General features: G+C 41.5%; 2 protein-coding genes across 4 annotated transcripts in view; both read right to left on the bottom strand.

The window, feature by feature from the left end:
• fmn2b (formin 2b) overlaps positions 1-1,956 on the bottom strand; it is a 36,143-nt gene extending 34,187 nt beyond the window's left edge. The window contains 2 exon segments of the mRNA XM_056771146.1: positions 2-565; positions 1,539-1,956. Of these exon segments, the coding sequence (XP_056627124.1) occupies positions 2-565; positions 1,539-1,557 (583 nt within the window). The 5' untranslated portion in view covers positions 1,558-1,956.
• A 1,242-nt stretch (positions 1,957-3,198) lies between these two features.
• The window catches only part of chrm3b (cholinergic receptor, muscarinic 3b), a 20,902-nt gene continuing 8,238 nt past the window's right edge, over positions 3,199-15,862 (bottom strand). Inside the window, exons 2-3 of one of the 3 annotated variants that reach the window (XM_056771148.1) lie at positions 11,639-11,740; positions 3,199-5,804 (exon numbers count right to left, since the gene is read on the bottom strand). In XM_056771148.1, the coding sequence (XP_056627126.1) occupies positions 4,282-5,793 (1,512 nt within the window). In that variant the 5' untranslated portion in view covers positions 5,794-5,804; positions 11,639-11,740 and the 3' untranslated portion in view covers positions 3,199-4,281. Of the gene's footprint in view, positions 5,805-9,780; positions 9,804-11,638; positions 11,741-15,862 lie in introns of those variants that run through there. The other 2 variants (XM_056771150.1, XM_056771149.1) reach the window with 2 other exon arrangements.

The following is a 15,862-nucleotide window of genomic DNA, read 5'->3' as shown; positions in this document are numbered from 1 at the left end:
GTCTTTGTTTTTCTTTTGCCTCCCTCTCCATGTTTGCCGTGGGATTTCTTCCCGTTGTGTTTCCTTGTGCCATTATTCTCTCTGAGAGCTCCGCAGTCCTCGGCCACACCTCCCGCATCCCCCACGGCGGTGCGCTTCAGCTTTCCGTCTTGATTTCCCATGATGAGGAGCTCGTTCACGGCATGGCCGCTCCCGAGCCTGCGTGCGCGTTTGCGTGAGCGCCCGGTCGCCCCCGACGACGCGTACTCGTCGTCAGATGACGAGGAGAGGGAGGGAATGGATGAACAAGCTGTGACGAAAGAGAGATAGAGCAGGTTGCTGTCAGCCTCGCAGTATCCCTCACAATTATTCTCCTCCACACTGCGGAACGAGCCGGGGCGGGAGGGGGAGTGGCCCCAGGGGACGTCTGAGCTCAGATCCTCCCTCTGCTCGTGCTGCGGATGGGGGAGGCGGTACTGCTGCCGTCTGCCCAGACTGAACGCCTCCAGCAGCCGCTGTCTGATTCCTGGGACCTCCAGCATCTGCACGGGCTTCATCATTAAACACAAGAAAACACACACAACAGCTGTGGAGATGAGAAGAGAAACACAACAGTTACTGTCACACACTACTAATACACAAGACTGACAGACATCAAGAGAAATACAATGACAAATCACAAAATACTAAAGAGGAAGTTCACCTCCAAATTTAAATTTGTCATTATTTATATATCGTCTTGTCATTTCGAATGACTTTCTTCTGCAAAATACAAAGGAAGATATTTTGAAAAACGTCTGTAACAGAAAACCATCGGTCCGCATCGGTTTTGTGTCCATACAATAGAAGTCAATGGGGACCAATGGTTTTCAGTTCCCTACATTTTTCAAAATATCTGCTTTTGTGTTTTGTGAACTAGTCCTTTAAAGACATTCTGTACAACACACACTTCAGCATGAAGAGAATTTCAGTTGTTTTTTTATTCAAATAAGACAAAACTGAGTCTTTGTAAGTTGAGCAGAACACTAGATTTGGAACAAAAACTATTATTCGTTCTCAAATTCGAGATGACACAATGTCATCTCAACTACTGCTTTACAAAAGTCCTTTATATACTGACTATAAAACAAACAAGAAAACTCTTTAGAATAAGGTTGTATTTGTTAGTATTTGTTAATATATTATCAAACATAAAACTAATAATAAACAACACATCTACTCATCTAAACAACACATCTAACTAATAATAAACAACACATCAGTGTTTGTTTATTCATCATTTAGCATATCCTTTTTTTATCACACACTGTTGTTAATAAGACAATGCACAATAGAGTAACATAAACAATTGTATTATTATTAACATTATATTATTAAAGTTCATAAACTGCATTGATCTCTGTCAGACTGGTGTAAAGTGTTGACGAACGTTTGGAGAAAACCTGTAAAAACTGAATGATGACAGAAATGTATCTGTTAATATATCTGACACTCATACAGTTTATGTTTATCTCTCACATTTACATCCAAAACTAACACAAAGCTTACAAAATATTTACCAAAAATATTGCTGATCATTTCACACAGATTCACTCTCTGCCGACAACATATACAAAAAGATTTGGTAATTCATACAGAAGTGACTAAAACACATCTTACAGAATTAACCTTCTGAATAAAAACACTGATTATCGTTATGTATGTTCCCTGACATTAATGACACCAAACACATGAAAAGACATGTGTGTTCTCTTCAGCTGGTGTCTCTGTGAGAAAACTTCTTATCAGTCATTACAAACGTATGCTAACGTTAGATGAATAAAAACATTAGATTTTCAAATACTCGATATGTGTTTTTAACTCGATTTTTAAAGAATTGTCTTCTCCTCCCAGCACTGTTACTGCAGCCGAAAGGGGAGACGTCACAGTTTAATAGTTTAATTGATGAAGAAAATAACCATAAACTCTCAATCAAACACTTAACAGAATATATTCACACTGTTTGACTGAAGCGTCATGTTCTGTTTAAAACAGCGATCATCTTTATGTCCTGATGATGTGAATCTGTGATGATCCACGTGAAGCTGAAAACACTGAATGAATTAAAACACTTAAATCACCTCAGTGTGAGGAACTCTCTCGTTACTCTTCTCCCTGAACGAAACTCATTAAACAGCGTGTGTGTGCTTGTGTTATACTCACTTGTGAATCACGGCAACTCATTCGTCTCAATCCGTCATAACCGTGTGTGTTTGTGTATTGTCGCCGTGTGTCAGTCTGTGTGTATGTGTGTGTGTGTGACAGTGTGTGTGATGATTTTTTTCCCGCCGACAGAATTTAATGTGACACATGTGAAACACCTGAGTCGCTGATTTGTTCTACAATCCTGACGCCTGCTGGTCACTCACAGTCATTACACCAGAACACAGACCGATGACGCACTGAACGCTGAATCAGACGTCAACGTCGCCGCCATATTGGTGAGGGCAAACACGTACACACACACAGCTTTTCTGAATTAAAAGCACAATAACGTTAACATTCCTCAATATGTTTGAATGGTTATCGATGTACGTGGAATACAACATCGATATTCAGGCAAGAAAATTATTAATTGTCGTAAGAACTTGTGACAAAACACAACTTGAAATGTGTGCTCGACACAAAACATATATTATAAAAAAGCTTGAAAACTTTTTTTGGAGCTTTGGTGTGACGACTTGGTGTTTCACAAGAATTTGTGAAAAACAGAGATTAATTAATTTATTTTGTTAAGAACTGAGGAGACGTCTGTGATGTTATCTAATTAAAGAATATGAAATGTACATAAATCTAGTTTAGTTAAAAAACGCCTGAACACATTCACACTGTAAACATGTTTGCTGCCTTAAAATGATCAAATTGACTGTTAATCTCATTTTACTATTTTAAATCTTGATTAGTGATGAAATGCCTGTAACAATAATAAAAAACAATAATAAAGTTGGAAATGACTTAAGTTGAGTTAAAGGAAAAAACAGGTTGCCACGACTTATTAATCATTTTAAAGCCTACAGTGTAAAATGCACGTTTTTTGTCAAACATAAAATAACATTGACTAAAAAAACTTTGTACAACACTTTAATTTATTACTCAATACAGTACTAAAATAAAACAATACAATCAGTATGAATGAAGAAAGAGTAAAGCAGAAGATGAGTTTCCTCTCTGTGTGTGTGTTACTGTTTTATTTAACAGAATCAAATCAAAAACCTCCTTTGAATACAAGCTGAAGAACAGAGATTGATTTAACATTTGTCTGGGACTCTTCAGGATGTTTATTGAGAGACTGAAGGTTTGATTCTAGCCACTAGAGGGAAGTGTGTGTTCACATGTCATGCGAGGTCTCACAAAACTTCAACTGCAGTAAAACATTCAGATCTGAAGACACAAGAGCCTCTGCCTTTTATAAACACACACACAACCAACAATCAACATTACACGAGAAAAGTTACAAAATACCTGACAGGTGTTCTTTTACAAGAAAATTGAAAAAGTTAAAGACAGATATTTCTGTGTCCAAAAATAAATGAGAAAAGTGAGGAGTCATAAGATGTGTTTAACTGCACCTCAAGGCATCCATTACAAAAATAAAATAAAATTATAAAACGGTCAGTTCTGGTCCTTGATTCTGATTGGCTGAGCCGAGATCTAGGCCTGATTTATACGGCTCACCGCACCACACAGCCTAAATATCATTTGATTTACTTTATTTTATGAATCCTTGCTACGCATATGGAATAACTGTTTTATAAAAGCAATAAGCTTATTGCTTTAGTAAACTTCATAGATGAACTGATAGTTCAATATCTGTAACACTTATCTGTAGTGGATGAAAGTCCTGTTGCAAGTACACTTTGACGTTTTCTTAAGTGAATTTAAGATTAATATATATGTGTATATTAATATAGCCTTCTCCTGTAACATATGAAGTATACTGATGTGTGTTTTAACAGATTTGAAGTATAGGCCAAATCCACTTTTCTGTCAGTGGAGCCGAGGTCAAGTATGAGTGTCATCTGACTGAAAGTACATACTAACAGCACACTTCAATAAACATCTTGTTTGTAAGAGATGTCAACACACACACACACAAACACACACACTGCTCAGGTCATTTCATCAGACGTTGTGAGGGAAATCCTGCAGATATTTCTAGTGTTTTCTAGTTTGACGGGCCACCACACATATATATTGTAGAAACAGAAGAGCTCTTGATAAAAAAGCATGAAGGAATATTTACAGTTCTGTATATCTGTGGTTCTAGACTTCAGCTTTCTTTCTGTAGACCACGGCTGCTTCTCTCTGCTGGTTCTTCTGGTCCCACTGACACGTGAGGATGGATTTAAAGGTGCTGCGGAAGGTTTGGTTACACAGAGCGTAACACATGGGATTGACCGTACTGTTGACATAACACAGCCAGTAACCCAGAGCCCACAGCGTCTGCGGGATGCAGTCCGTACAGAACGTGTTCACCAGGACCATGATGTTATAAGGCATCCAAGTGATGATGAACGCCAGCAGAATGGCGCTGAGCGTCTGAGCTGCTTTCTTCTCTTTCACCAGAGACATCTTCTTGCGTTTGTTCACCTGCGTCTTGTGTTTGGCGTTGGATTGATCTTTTGAGGATTTGGAAAAGCCCTTTCTGGAGGATCTCGTCGCTGCGTCCTCCGGCGGTCTGAGCTGCTCGCCCCCTTTGATCTCGGGCACGCTCACGACGATGGAGAAGATGGCTTTGGGTTCTTCTCCATCCTCTTCGTCATCCTCGTCCGACTGATCGACGGAAGCGCTCATCTCGTTGTTGTTCCAGCTGTTGCTGCGGTCAGAGTCTCCAGCGCGTCTCCGCACTCCTCGGCGGCACGGCGGCCAGAAGCGGAAGCGTCCGTGTTTCTTCTTCCCAGAGTTCCTCTTGACCTCGCAGGGTTCCTCCTGACCCCCTTGGTTTCCCGACGCTTTCAGTCCAGCCAGCTCTTTGGAGCGCTTCTCCGTCTCTTTATAGATCCGCCAGTACAAGACGGTCATGATGGTGACGGGCAGATAGAACGCAGCGATGGCGGTGCAGAAGGTGATGATGGGCTCGAAGAGAAACTGTATGTAACATTCACCGGCCGGAACCGTTCGCTTTCCCACGAAGTACTGCCAGAACAGAATGGCGGGAGCCCACAGGACGAAGGAGATGGACCAGGCCAGTCCGATCATCATCATGGCCCGTTTGGTGGTCCGTTTGGCTCTGTAGGTGAGCGGGCGCGTGACCGAGAAGTATCGGTCGAAACTGATGACCAACAGGTTCATGACGGAGGCGTTGCTGGCCACGTAGTCGATGGCCAACCACAGATCACAGGCCCAGTTCCCCAGCGCCCATGTGTTCATGATGATGTATGTGGTGTAGAGATTCATGGACAGAACGCCGATGATGAGATCAGCAAACGCCAGACTCAACAGGTAATAATTGTTCACCGTCTTTAACTGCTTGTTGACTTTAAACGACAGCAGCACCAGAATGTTTCCGATGATGGTGACTAAAGAAAGCGACCCACACAAGATCACGATGATCGCCACCTGCCAGATGGTCCTGCCGCCGAACGGGGCGTACGCCACGGTGGGTGAGAGCGTGGCGTTGTGGCTGGCGGTCAGATTGGCGCCCGGCGCGAGGAGAGAATCGTTGGCCTCCGTCCAGACGTTGTGCAGCGCGAACGAGGTGACGGGAAAGGCGCGCATGCCCGGAGAGCTGTTGGACAGGAATTTTCCAGATTCACCGATCAGCATCAGATTCATGATCTTCTATTCTGTGGATAAACAGGAAGAGAATTAACACAGACAAAATGAAGATAAACACAGATCTCTGACTTCATCACATCTCGAGTAAAAGTTCTTCACAGTGGAGGATTGAGATGTGATGTGATGGTCCACAGAGAGAGAAAGATCCTCAGACACTCATGAAGCTCAAACTGTGGACAGATCAGACACAGAAGACCAGACACACGACGGAACCTCACTCACACACTCACACACACACACACAGACACACACACTCACAGACACGCGCATACACACATAGGCTGATGTCGGCAGTGACTGGTGTCAGATGTGACATTGATTCTCATCATGTTTGATTTATAGCAGGTGATTCAGTGTCTCAGAATGAATGTCTGTAATCACAATGACCTGCATTATTTATTTAGCTTTAAGTTTGGACATCAATGTATGTAAAACAATCCTGAAAATCACATCACCTGAGGTCAGCTGTGCTCTGCTGAAGGTCAAAGGTCATGATCAACTCAGCCAACTCTGTGTTAATGAGGAAGTGTGTGTGTCCCTTGGATATGAGACCATCTGTTGCGTTTCACAGTCACACTCAAGACTAAAACCTCTCTCTGTTTCTCTCACACACACACACACACACACACACACACACACACACTCATGCACAAACACACACACACACACACACTTGCACTGCTGCCAATGTAAGGCAGAGACAGAACTCCACTAACCATCTGCCGAAACTATCCAGAAATTCTGAAAATAATCACATAAGTTTGTCGTGACTCTGCAAAGATGCAAAATAATAAACAACTTCAATATTTGTTGGATTATAACCTTTATGATGATACATCCATAGAAAACTGCACACACACACACGCAGCATGACTGACAGACTGAGATCATTTGTGTTGTTAAACCTCTGGAGAAATCTGCTCTGAGTTTGTTTGTTGGTTTGTAATTGAAACATTCAGTGGCTTTATGAAGAAAACACGAGGCGTGAGTCTCAAACACCGCAGGGATTTCAAACCCCAATCAAGAGCCAAATGACATTAAAACACAGATAAACACAATAATGACACATGTACTTTTCTTTGGTTTTCTCCTCTGAGTGAGATCACAGCACTACAGACAGAAGACAGAATGTGTTGAAGTGTTTGTCAAATAACACTGATGGTTTATAAACAGGAGATTATCACGAAACAAAACAACTCATGAGTGAAGGCAACTAACCACATGTAAATGCAGAATAATCTGACTTTTCAAGGTGATTTTATAAATCATTCTTCTGTCATGAAATCTGCTCACTTTGAGAATCTGTTTAAAAATATCCTAAAAATCCTCCAGAGTTTGGCAGAGCTCCTGGAAACAGACATATTTGCACATACAGCACCTGATGCTTAAGAATTCATTTATTATAATATTCTAATACATCTATATAGTAATTGCTAGAACACATTTCTCCACACTTTGGTGACTTTTGCAAAACTCTTGACATAGTATGCACAACAGTAGCTCAACTGTGATCATTTATCATTGCTTTGGCACAAAATGCATTCATTGACAACTTCTATCAAATTTCATGAATTCTTTTCTCATTTAAACACAACAACTGGCAAAACTCTGTGTATCTACAGACTCATTTGCACACATACATCACTCACTCATCCAGGGTTTGAGTTTTGAATAAAAGCTCCTTCTTTCTTTCACAGGAGTGTTATAAATAACGGCAATATACTTACTGTATAATCACCTCTGTCACATCTGTGTGTGTGTGTCTCCGTGTGTTCTCTGTGTGTGTGTGTGGGAAGGGTAAACCCTACGGTATGGGGACAACATTTTATTTTTTTGGTCCCCATGAGGAAACAAGCTTATAAATCAAACAGAATAAACTAAAGTGTTGTGTGATTGTGAGGTTTAGGGGAAGGGAATATGATACACAGTTTGTACAGTATAAAATCCATTGTGTCTATGCAATGTCCCCAAAAGCCCAGCATGTGTGTGTGTTCTCTGTGTGTGCGTGTGTGTGAAACAGATGTCATGTGTGTTCCTCGCTCTGAGAACAGTGTGAAAATCTTTTAAATCACGTCTTAGGGGCTATATCCACTGACGCCCGCAAGTTGAGCTTTTCTCAACTCTGGGCACTCGGGCGCTGTGCACCGAAAATAAACGCCAGCTGCTCACGTTTTCAAAAAATGCGGCATTTCCATTGGAAACTATTTAAAAAAAACGCCGTACACCGGCAGAAACGCCTTGGTGGACACTTAAGACTTATCTTTTTACTCAGGCTTTTATAAAACATGGTTTAAAGAAATCTTACTGTGTGTATTCTGAGTGTTTGTTACATGGTTTGTCCCGTGCAGTGATCTGTATATATATTCTTTTTTCTTCAATGTTCTTATTTTTCTCTATGATCTTGGGTGTTTTGAAAGGCGTCATCAAATAAAATGCATTATTGTTATATACAGTTTCAGTCAGAAACATACTATACTGATCCAGTAGAATTATGGTTTTACATTTTTACGACTGCACATGAACAGCATGAAAACATGAAGGTGTGTCAGATCCGGCAGCAGCGTGAGGGGAGCATTAATTCTGTTTCACATGAATGAAGGATAAGACTGTGGATTTGAGCTGGAGCTCCACTGCAGATGAACTCACCTCTCTCTCTCTCTCTCTTTCATTTAACCGCTGACTGTGGAGTTCAAGATCAGAGCCTTCTGAATCCACAACAAACATCACACATTTGAGTGCACTAGAGATGCATATACAGTATGTATGTTAAATATAGAGAAAAAGAATATATATGATGCATATAAAGTTGAATTGAATTTACTGTGTGCGTGTGTGTGTGTGTGTGTGTGTGTGTGAGAGAGAGAGAGAGAGAGAGAGAGAGAGAGAGATAGTGTGTGTACGGGTGTGGACCTTATTTGGTGTTTGACTCTCATTTTCTAGCAAAACACAAATTGCTGAAGAAATTAAACATGCACACACACACACAAGCACTCACACACTCACTCACGCACACACACACACACACACAAGCACTCACACTCACACACACATGCACAGACAGACACACACACAAGCACATGCACGCACGCACCCACAAGCAAACACACGCACAAACAGACAGACACACACGCACAAGGAAACACACACACACACACGTGCACACACACGTGCACAAACACATGCACACACACACATGCACACACACACTCACTCATAACGTTACACGATGGCTCATATACACTCTCTCTGTCCAGGTGTGTTTGCACTCTGTCACACACACGTGCACACACACACACACACACACACACATGCACACGTGCACACACACATACACATGCACACACACACACACACACACAAACATACACACACACATGCACACACACATGCACACACACACACACACACACGTGCACACACACACACGTGCACACACACACACGTGCACACACACACACGTGCACACACACACAGTATTTTGAGTGAATATGCCTGAGCTCAGTATGTTTGCCAAATGAAATCTCACTGAATCAATGACCATAACAGGAGATCTGAACTTCACCACAAGACAAAATAACCCCCCCAAACACACACACATTCTGTATTCATACTGATGAGAAACACACACAGATTTGTCCTGAACACATGACTGTGTGTTTGTCTCGATGTAAAGATGTTGTGCTGTAGTGACGGCCGTTTCTTTCTTCAGATCCACAGTATTGATGATTCTGGCATAGATTAGCACAGCCTGTAAAGAACTGCACACACACTCATACAGGCTGAACTAATTAAAGCCCGAATCATCAAACACATCTTCATACTTTCTTCTCATCATTTAATCATTTATTCACAGCACACCCGGTTTATCAGCTTCATAAAACACATGAAACCACTAACAAACATCTCAAGGATTTATACAAAATATTGACAGTTAAGAGACATGACAGACAATCAACTGAGTGACAATAAATGGATAATACTAACATAATCCCAGAGAAATCTGTCTGTAAACACAAAAATGAATGTCACATGTTTGAAGAAGACGTTACAGAGACGCTCATTATACTGCATTTCAACAACAAAACACTTCATTCCATTCCATCATCCTCATGATAATCAAAGAAATACCTCAATGAAAGCATCACATAATAGATATGAAAACACAATCCTTAGATTATATTTAGGATAAAATCAATCATTCAACCGCACAATCAATAACACATGAGCGTACAAATAAATCACTAATACCAGACCCAGTGTGTGTGTGTGTGTGTGTGTGTGTGCATACGTGAGTGCGTGTGTGTGTGTGACTGTGTGTGTGCAGACGTGAGTGTGTGTGTGACTGTGTGTGTGCATACGTGATTGCGTGTGTGTGTGTGTGTGTGTGTGACTGTGTGTGTGCAGACGTGAGTGTGTGTGTGTGTGGTCTGATGCAATTGCATTTAAAGTCCTGAAGTTTTCACTTTGTCAGTAATTAATAATGCAGATAACACTGCTGTCTGAAGATATGAAACCTCTTTTAATAGACCAAAATCTATTTTTCAGGGTTCATTTAAAATAAATCAAATAAGTCTCATTTTAATTACAACTTTTAAAACCTGAAAAAATATACTGTTACATTACATATTACTGTTACATTAATCATGTGCACACACACACACACACACACGTACACACACACACGCATGCAAACATGCACACACACAAACATGCAAACACACGCATGCACACACACACACAAGCACACATGCAGACACACATGCATGTACACACACACACACACACATTTTATTTAAAAATGACATAATATTGACTAATTATTTTATTTTTTACAAATGTGTGTGCCCCTAAAAGGAGGGTTTACTCTGATTCGACACGTTTTGGAAACAAATTTGTCCAACAAATATAATTGCGTTGACACACACACGCGCATGAGCGACAAAATCATATTTCTGTTAGTGACACACTTCTACCCGATGTAAAATAGCAGAGGATTGTAAACGTTTTGTTATATTTATTGAGATTCTTCTATTAACCAGAATGATGCACAGATTTAAAAGAAAGCTTTAAAACATACGATTATGACGGAAAGATCAAACAAATCTCTTTTTCATGGCTATTGATTGACAGACTGAAGTATGAACTCAATAAGTTAGCTGTGCTTTAAGCAGTGTTTCTCAAACTATTTCTGTCACTCACACTTTGAAGGTATGGAAGAGTATACTGACTGAGACCCACCCGTCCCCAAACCCCCCAACAAAACGGTCAACTTGAGGTCCTCTGTCTCTTTTGGTTTTGTCTTCTGGTGTTGAATCTCTAGTTTTCTTTTCACTCCACGTCACAATCGAATCTAATTTTATACACACTACCACCTCTCCACAATAACACTTGTGTTGTGTTCTTATTATCATTCTGACCTGAAATCATTCTCATACGCTACTATGGTTCCATGAGGTCCCTGTTGTTTGAAGTTAGACTTAAATGTGGCCATGTTTTGAGTGTATGGTCAAGAAATAAGGTCATTCATTGAGATGGTCACAAAAAATTACCAAATTCCTCCCATCTGTCACGTCTCTATCCCCCCGTCCCACACTGAGATGTGAATGTGGTCTGGTCTCACTTCAGTTTCACATCAACATTTTCTCACACGCTGATCTCATTTACATCTCATCTCTCGGTTATCTTCACATGTGACAGCGTTGACATCTATATTAACTGCGGCTTTTCATGTGTAGTGATTCATTTGAAGTCTAAGTAAAGCTTAAAAGTGACACACAGCGCAGTTACACAAACTTCACATCATTCATGTGTTACCTTAAGGAAACACTTCTATAAGAGTTACCTGATTGAGAAGTTGATGAACTGTGTGCTTCATGTCCTCGTGGCGGCTCACTGATGATTTTCAGCCAATCAGATGAGCTGAACATGACTTATCACTCTGGATCTGCAGGAAATGACATCACGAGAACACTGATTGGCTTATGGCATCACAAAACAAACTCAAATCTTCACAAGCTGAGAAAACATCTACTATTTTATATATATTTATTTTTGTATTATGATGTATTTACAGCATCCAGCAGAAGAGCACACACGGCACTGAGTGATGGGTCGACAGCACCGCCGTATTGAGAAGAGTAAGACTCACACCTGAATAACATTTCACATCTGATCTCAGTGCTTTACATGTGAAGTTTCACAACTCCTTGTATAGCTGGAGATTGACTGTTTGTGTACTCCACATTAAAATCAGTTGAGCGATGTCAATGTTACTTTTGTTTCATCAACACATCCACAGCTCCCCCACAGTCTCTCTTGATCCAGTATGACGGCGCTGTCAACATACATACTGTGGACATCACGGCGTCCATCTGTGTCTATTCTGGTCCTTGAGGATCCGGTTGTCCAGCTAATGTTTGTTCACGTAACTGTTTGTTTGCTGTCTATATAATATCATAAAGCATCTGGCACTGTTTGACATTGATTCTCATCACACACATCAGTGTCTCTCTGACAGATGAAGAGCTTAGAAATCATTCAACTTCTGTTACGAGACGATCAGTCAACTCCATGACACACACCAACTGTTACATTAACACACACACACACACACACGCACGCACACACACACGAGCACACACACACAGACACAATCCAACTGTTACATTAACACACACAACCGCACACAGACACACACACATTAAAACACACAAACAGGAATGGACACACACACTCACCAAGTATTACAAAAACACAAACACACACACACAAGCACACCAACTGTTACATTAACACACACAAATGCACACACACACACACACACACACACACATACACATACACACATACACACTTCTTTCAATAACTCATGAGTTAAGTGATTGCACAAACCTTCACATCAGAGAGAAGGTTTATAAAGTCAGCAGTAAATAACAAGAAAGAAACAGAAATATGTCTTCAAAAGCTGAACACTGAAACATGTGAACACAGAGAGAAACAGAGGATGCATGAAAGACCTGAGGAGCACACATCTGTGAGTGAAGTGTTTTCAGAACACAGACAGAACACTGAGATAACAGAGGACGCATGAAAGACCTGAGGAGGACACATCTGTGAGTGAAGTGTTTTCAGAACACAGACAGAACACTGAGATAACAGAGGACGCATGAAAGACCTGAGGAGCACACATCTGTGAGTGAAGTGTTTTCAGAACACAGACAGAACACTGAGATAACAGAGGACGCATGAAAGACCTGAGGAGGACACATCTGTGAGTGAAGTGTTTTCAGAACACTGAGATAACAGAGGACGCATGAAAGACCTGAGGAGCACACATCTGTGAGTTAAGTGTTTTCAGAACACTGAGATAACAAAGGACGCATGAAAGACCTGAGGAGGACACATCTGTGATTGAAGTGTTTTCAGAACACTGAGATAACAGAGGACGCATGAAAGACCTGAGGAGGACACATCTGTGAGTGAAGTGTTTTCAGAACACTGAGATAAAAGAGGACGCATGAAAGACCTGAGGAGGACACATCTGTGAGTGAAGTGTTTTCAGAACACTGAGATAACAAAGGACGCATGAAAGACCTGAGGAGGACACATCTGTGAGTGAAGTGTTTTCAGAACACAGACAGAACACTGAGATAACAGAGGACGCATGAAAGACCTGAGGAGGACACATCTGTGAGTGAAGTGTTTTCAGAACACAGACAGAACACTGAGATAACAGAGGACGCATGAAAGACCTGAGGAGGACACATCTGTGAGTGAAGTGTTTTCAGAACACAGAAAGAACACTGAGATAACAGAGGACGCATGAAAGACCTGAGGAGCACACATCTGTGAGTTAAGTGTTTTCAGAACACAGACAGAACACTGAGATAACAGAGGACGCATGAAAAACCTGAGGAGGACACATCTGTGAGTAAAGTGTTTTCAGAACACAGACAGAACACTGAGATAACAGAGGACGCATGAAAGACCTGAGGAGCACACATCTGTGAGTTAAGTGTTTTCAGAACACAGACAGAACACTGAGATAACAGAGGACGCATGAAAGACCTGAGGAGGACACATCTGTGAGTGAAGTGTTTTCAGAACACAGACAGAACACTGAGATAACAGAGGACGCATGAAAGACCTGAGGAGCACACATCTGTGAGTTAAGTGTTTTCAGAACACAGACAGAACACTGAGATAACAGAGGACGCATGAAAGACCTGAGGAGCACACATCTGTGAGTTAAGTGTTTTCAGAACACAGACAGAACACTGAGATAACAGAGGACGCATGAAAGACCTGAGGAGGACACATCTGTGAGTGAAGTGTTTTCAGAACACAGACAGAACACTGATATAACAGAGGACGCATGAAAGACCTGAGGAGCACACATCTGTGAGTGAAGTGTTTTCAGAACACAGACAGAACACTGAGATAACAGAGGACGCATGAAAGACCTGAGGAGGACACATCTGTGAGTGAAGTGTTTTCAGAACACTGAGATAATAGAGGATGCATGAAAGACCTGAGGAGGACACATCTGTGAGTTAAGTGTTTTCAGAACACAGACAGAACACTGAGATAACAGAGGACGCATGAAAGACCTGAGGAGGACACATCTGTGAGTGAAGTGTTTTCAGAACACAGACAGAACACTGAGATAACAGAGGACGCATGAAAGACCTGAGGAGGACACATCTGTGAGTGAAGTGTTTTCAGAACACAGACAGAACACTGATATAACAGAGGACGCATGAAAGACCTGAGGAGCACACATCTGTGAGTGAAGTGTTTTCAGAACACAGACAGAACACTGAGATAACAGAGGACGCATGAAAGACCTGAGGAGGACACATCTGTGAGTGAAGTGTTTTCAGAACACTGAGATAATAGAGGATGCATGAAAGACCTGAGGAGGACACATCTGTAAGTTAAGTGTTTTCGGAACACAGACAGAACACTGAGATAACAGAGGACGCATGAAAGACCTGAGGAGCACACATCTGTGAGTTAAGTGTTTTCAGAACACAGACAGAACACTGAGATAACAGAGGACGCATGAAAGACCTGAGGAGGACACATCTGTGAGTGAAGTGTTTTCAGAACACAGACAGAACACTGATATAACAGAGGACGCATGAAAGACCTGAGGAGGACACATCTGTGAGTGAAGTGTTTTCAGAACACAGACAGAACACTGATATAACAGAGGACGCATGAAAGACCTGAGGAGGACACATCTGTGAGTGAAGTGTTTTCAGAACACTGAGATAACAGAGGACGCATGAAAGACCTGAGGAGCACACATCTGTGAGTTAAGTGTTTTCAGAACACAGACAGAACACTGAGATAACAGAGGACGCATGAAAGACCTGAGGAGGACACATCTGTGAGTGAAGTGTTTTCAGAACACAGACAGAACACTGAGATAACAGAGGACACATGAAAGACCTGAGGAGCACACATCTGTGAGTTAAGTGTTTTCAGAACACAGACAGAACACTGAGATAACAGAGGACGCATGAAAGACCTGAGGAGGACACATCTGTGAGTGAAGTGTTTTCAGAACACAGACAGAACACTGAGATAACAGAGGACGCATGAAAGACCTGAGGAGGACACATCTGTGAGTGAAGTGTTTTCAGAACACAGACAGAACACTGATATAACAGAGGACGCATGAAAGACCTGAGGAGGACACATCTGTGAGTGAAGTGTTTTCAGAACACTGAGATAATAGAGGATGCATGAAAGACCTGAGGAGGACACATCTGTGAGTTAAGTGTTTTCAGAACACAGACAGAACACTGAGATAACAGAGGACGCATGAAAGACCTGAGGAGCACACATCTGTGAGTTAAGTGTTTTCAGAACACAGACAGAACACTGAGATAACAGAGGACGCATGAAAGACCTGAGGAGGACACATCTGTGAGTGAAGTGTTTTCAGAACACAGACAGAACACTGATATAACAGAGGACGCATGAAAGACCTGAGGAGGACACATCTGTGAGTGAAGTGTTTTCAGAACACAGACAGAACACTGAGATAACAGAGGAC

This window comes from Triplophysa dalaica, chromosome 17 (assembly GCF_015846415.1).
Source record: "Triplophysa dalaica isolate WHDGS20190420 chromosome 17, ASM1584641v1, whole genome shotgun sequence".
Lineage (NCBI taxonomy): Eukaryota > Metazoa > Chordata > Actinopteri > Cypriniformes > Nemacheilidae > Triplophysa > Triplophysa dalaica.
Note: the sequence above shows the minus strand (reverse complement) of the source record. Positions and strands in the feature narration are given on the sequence as shown.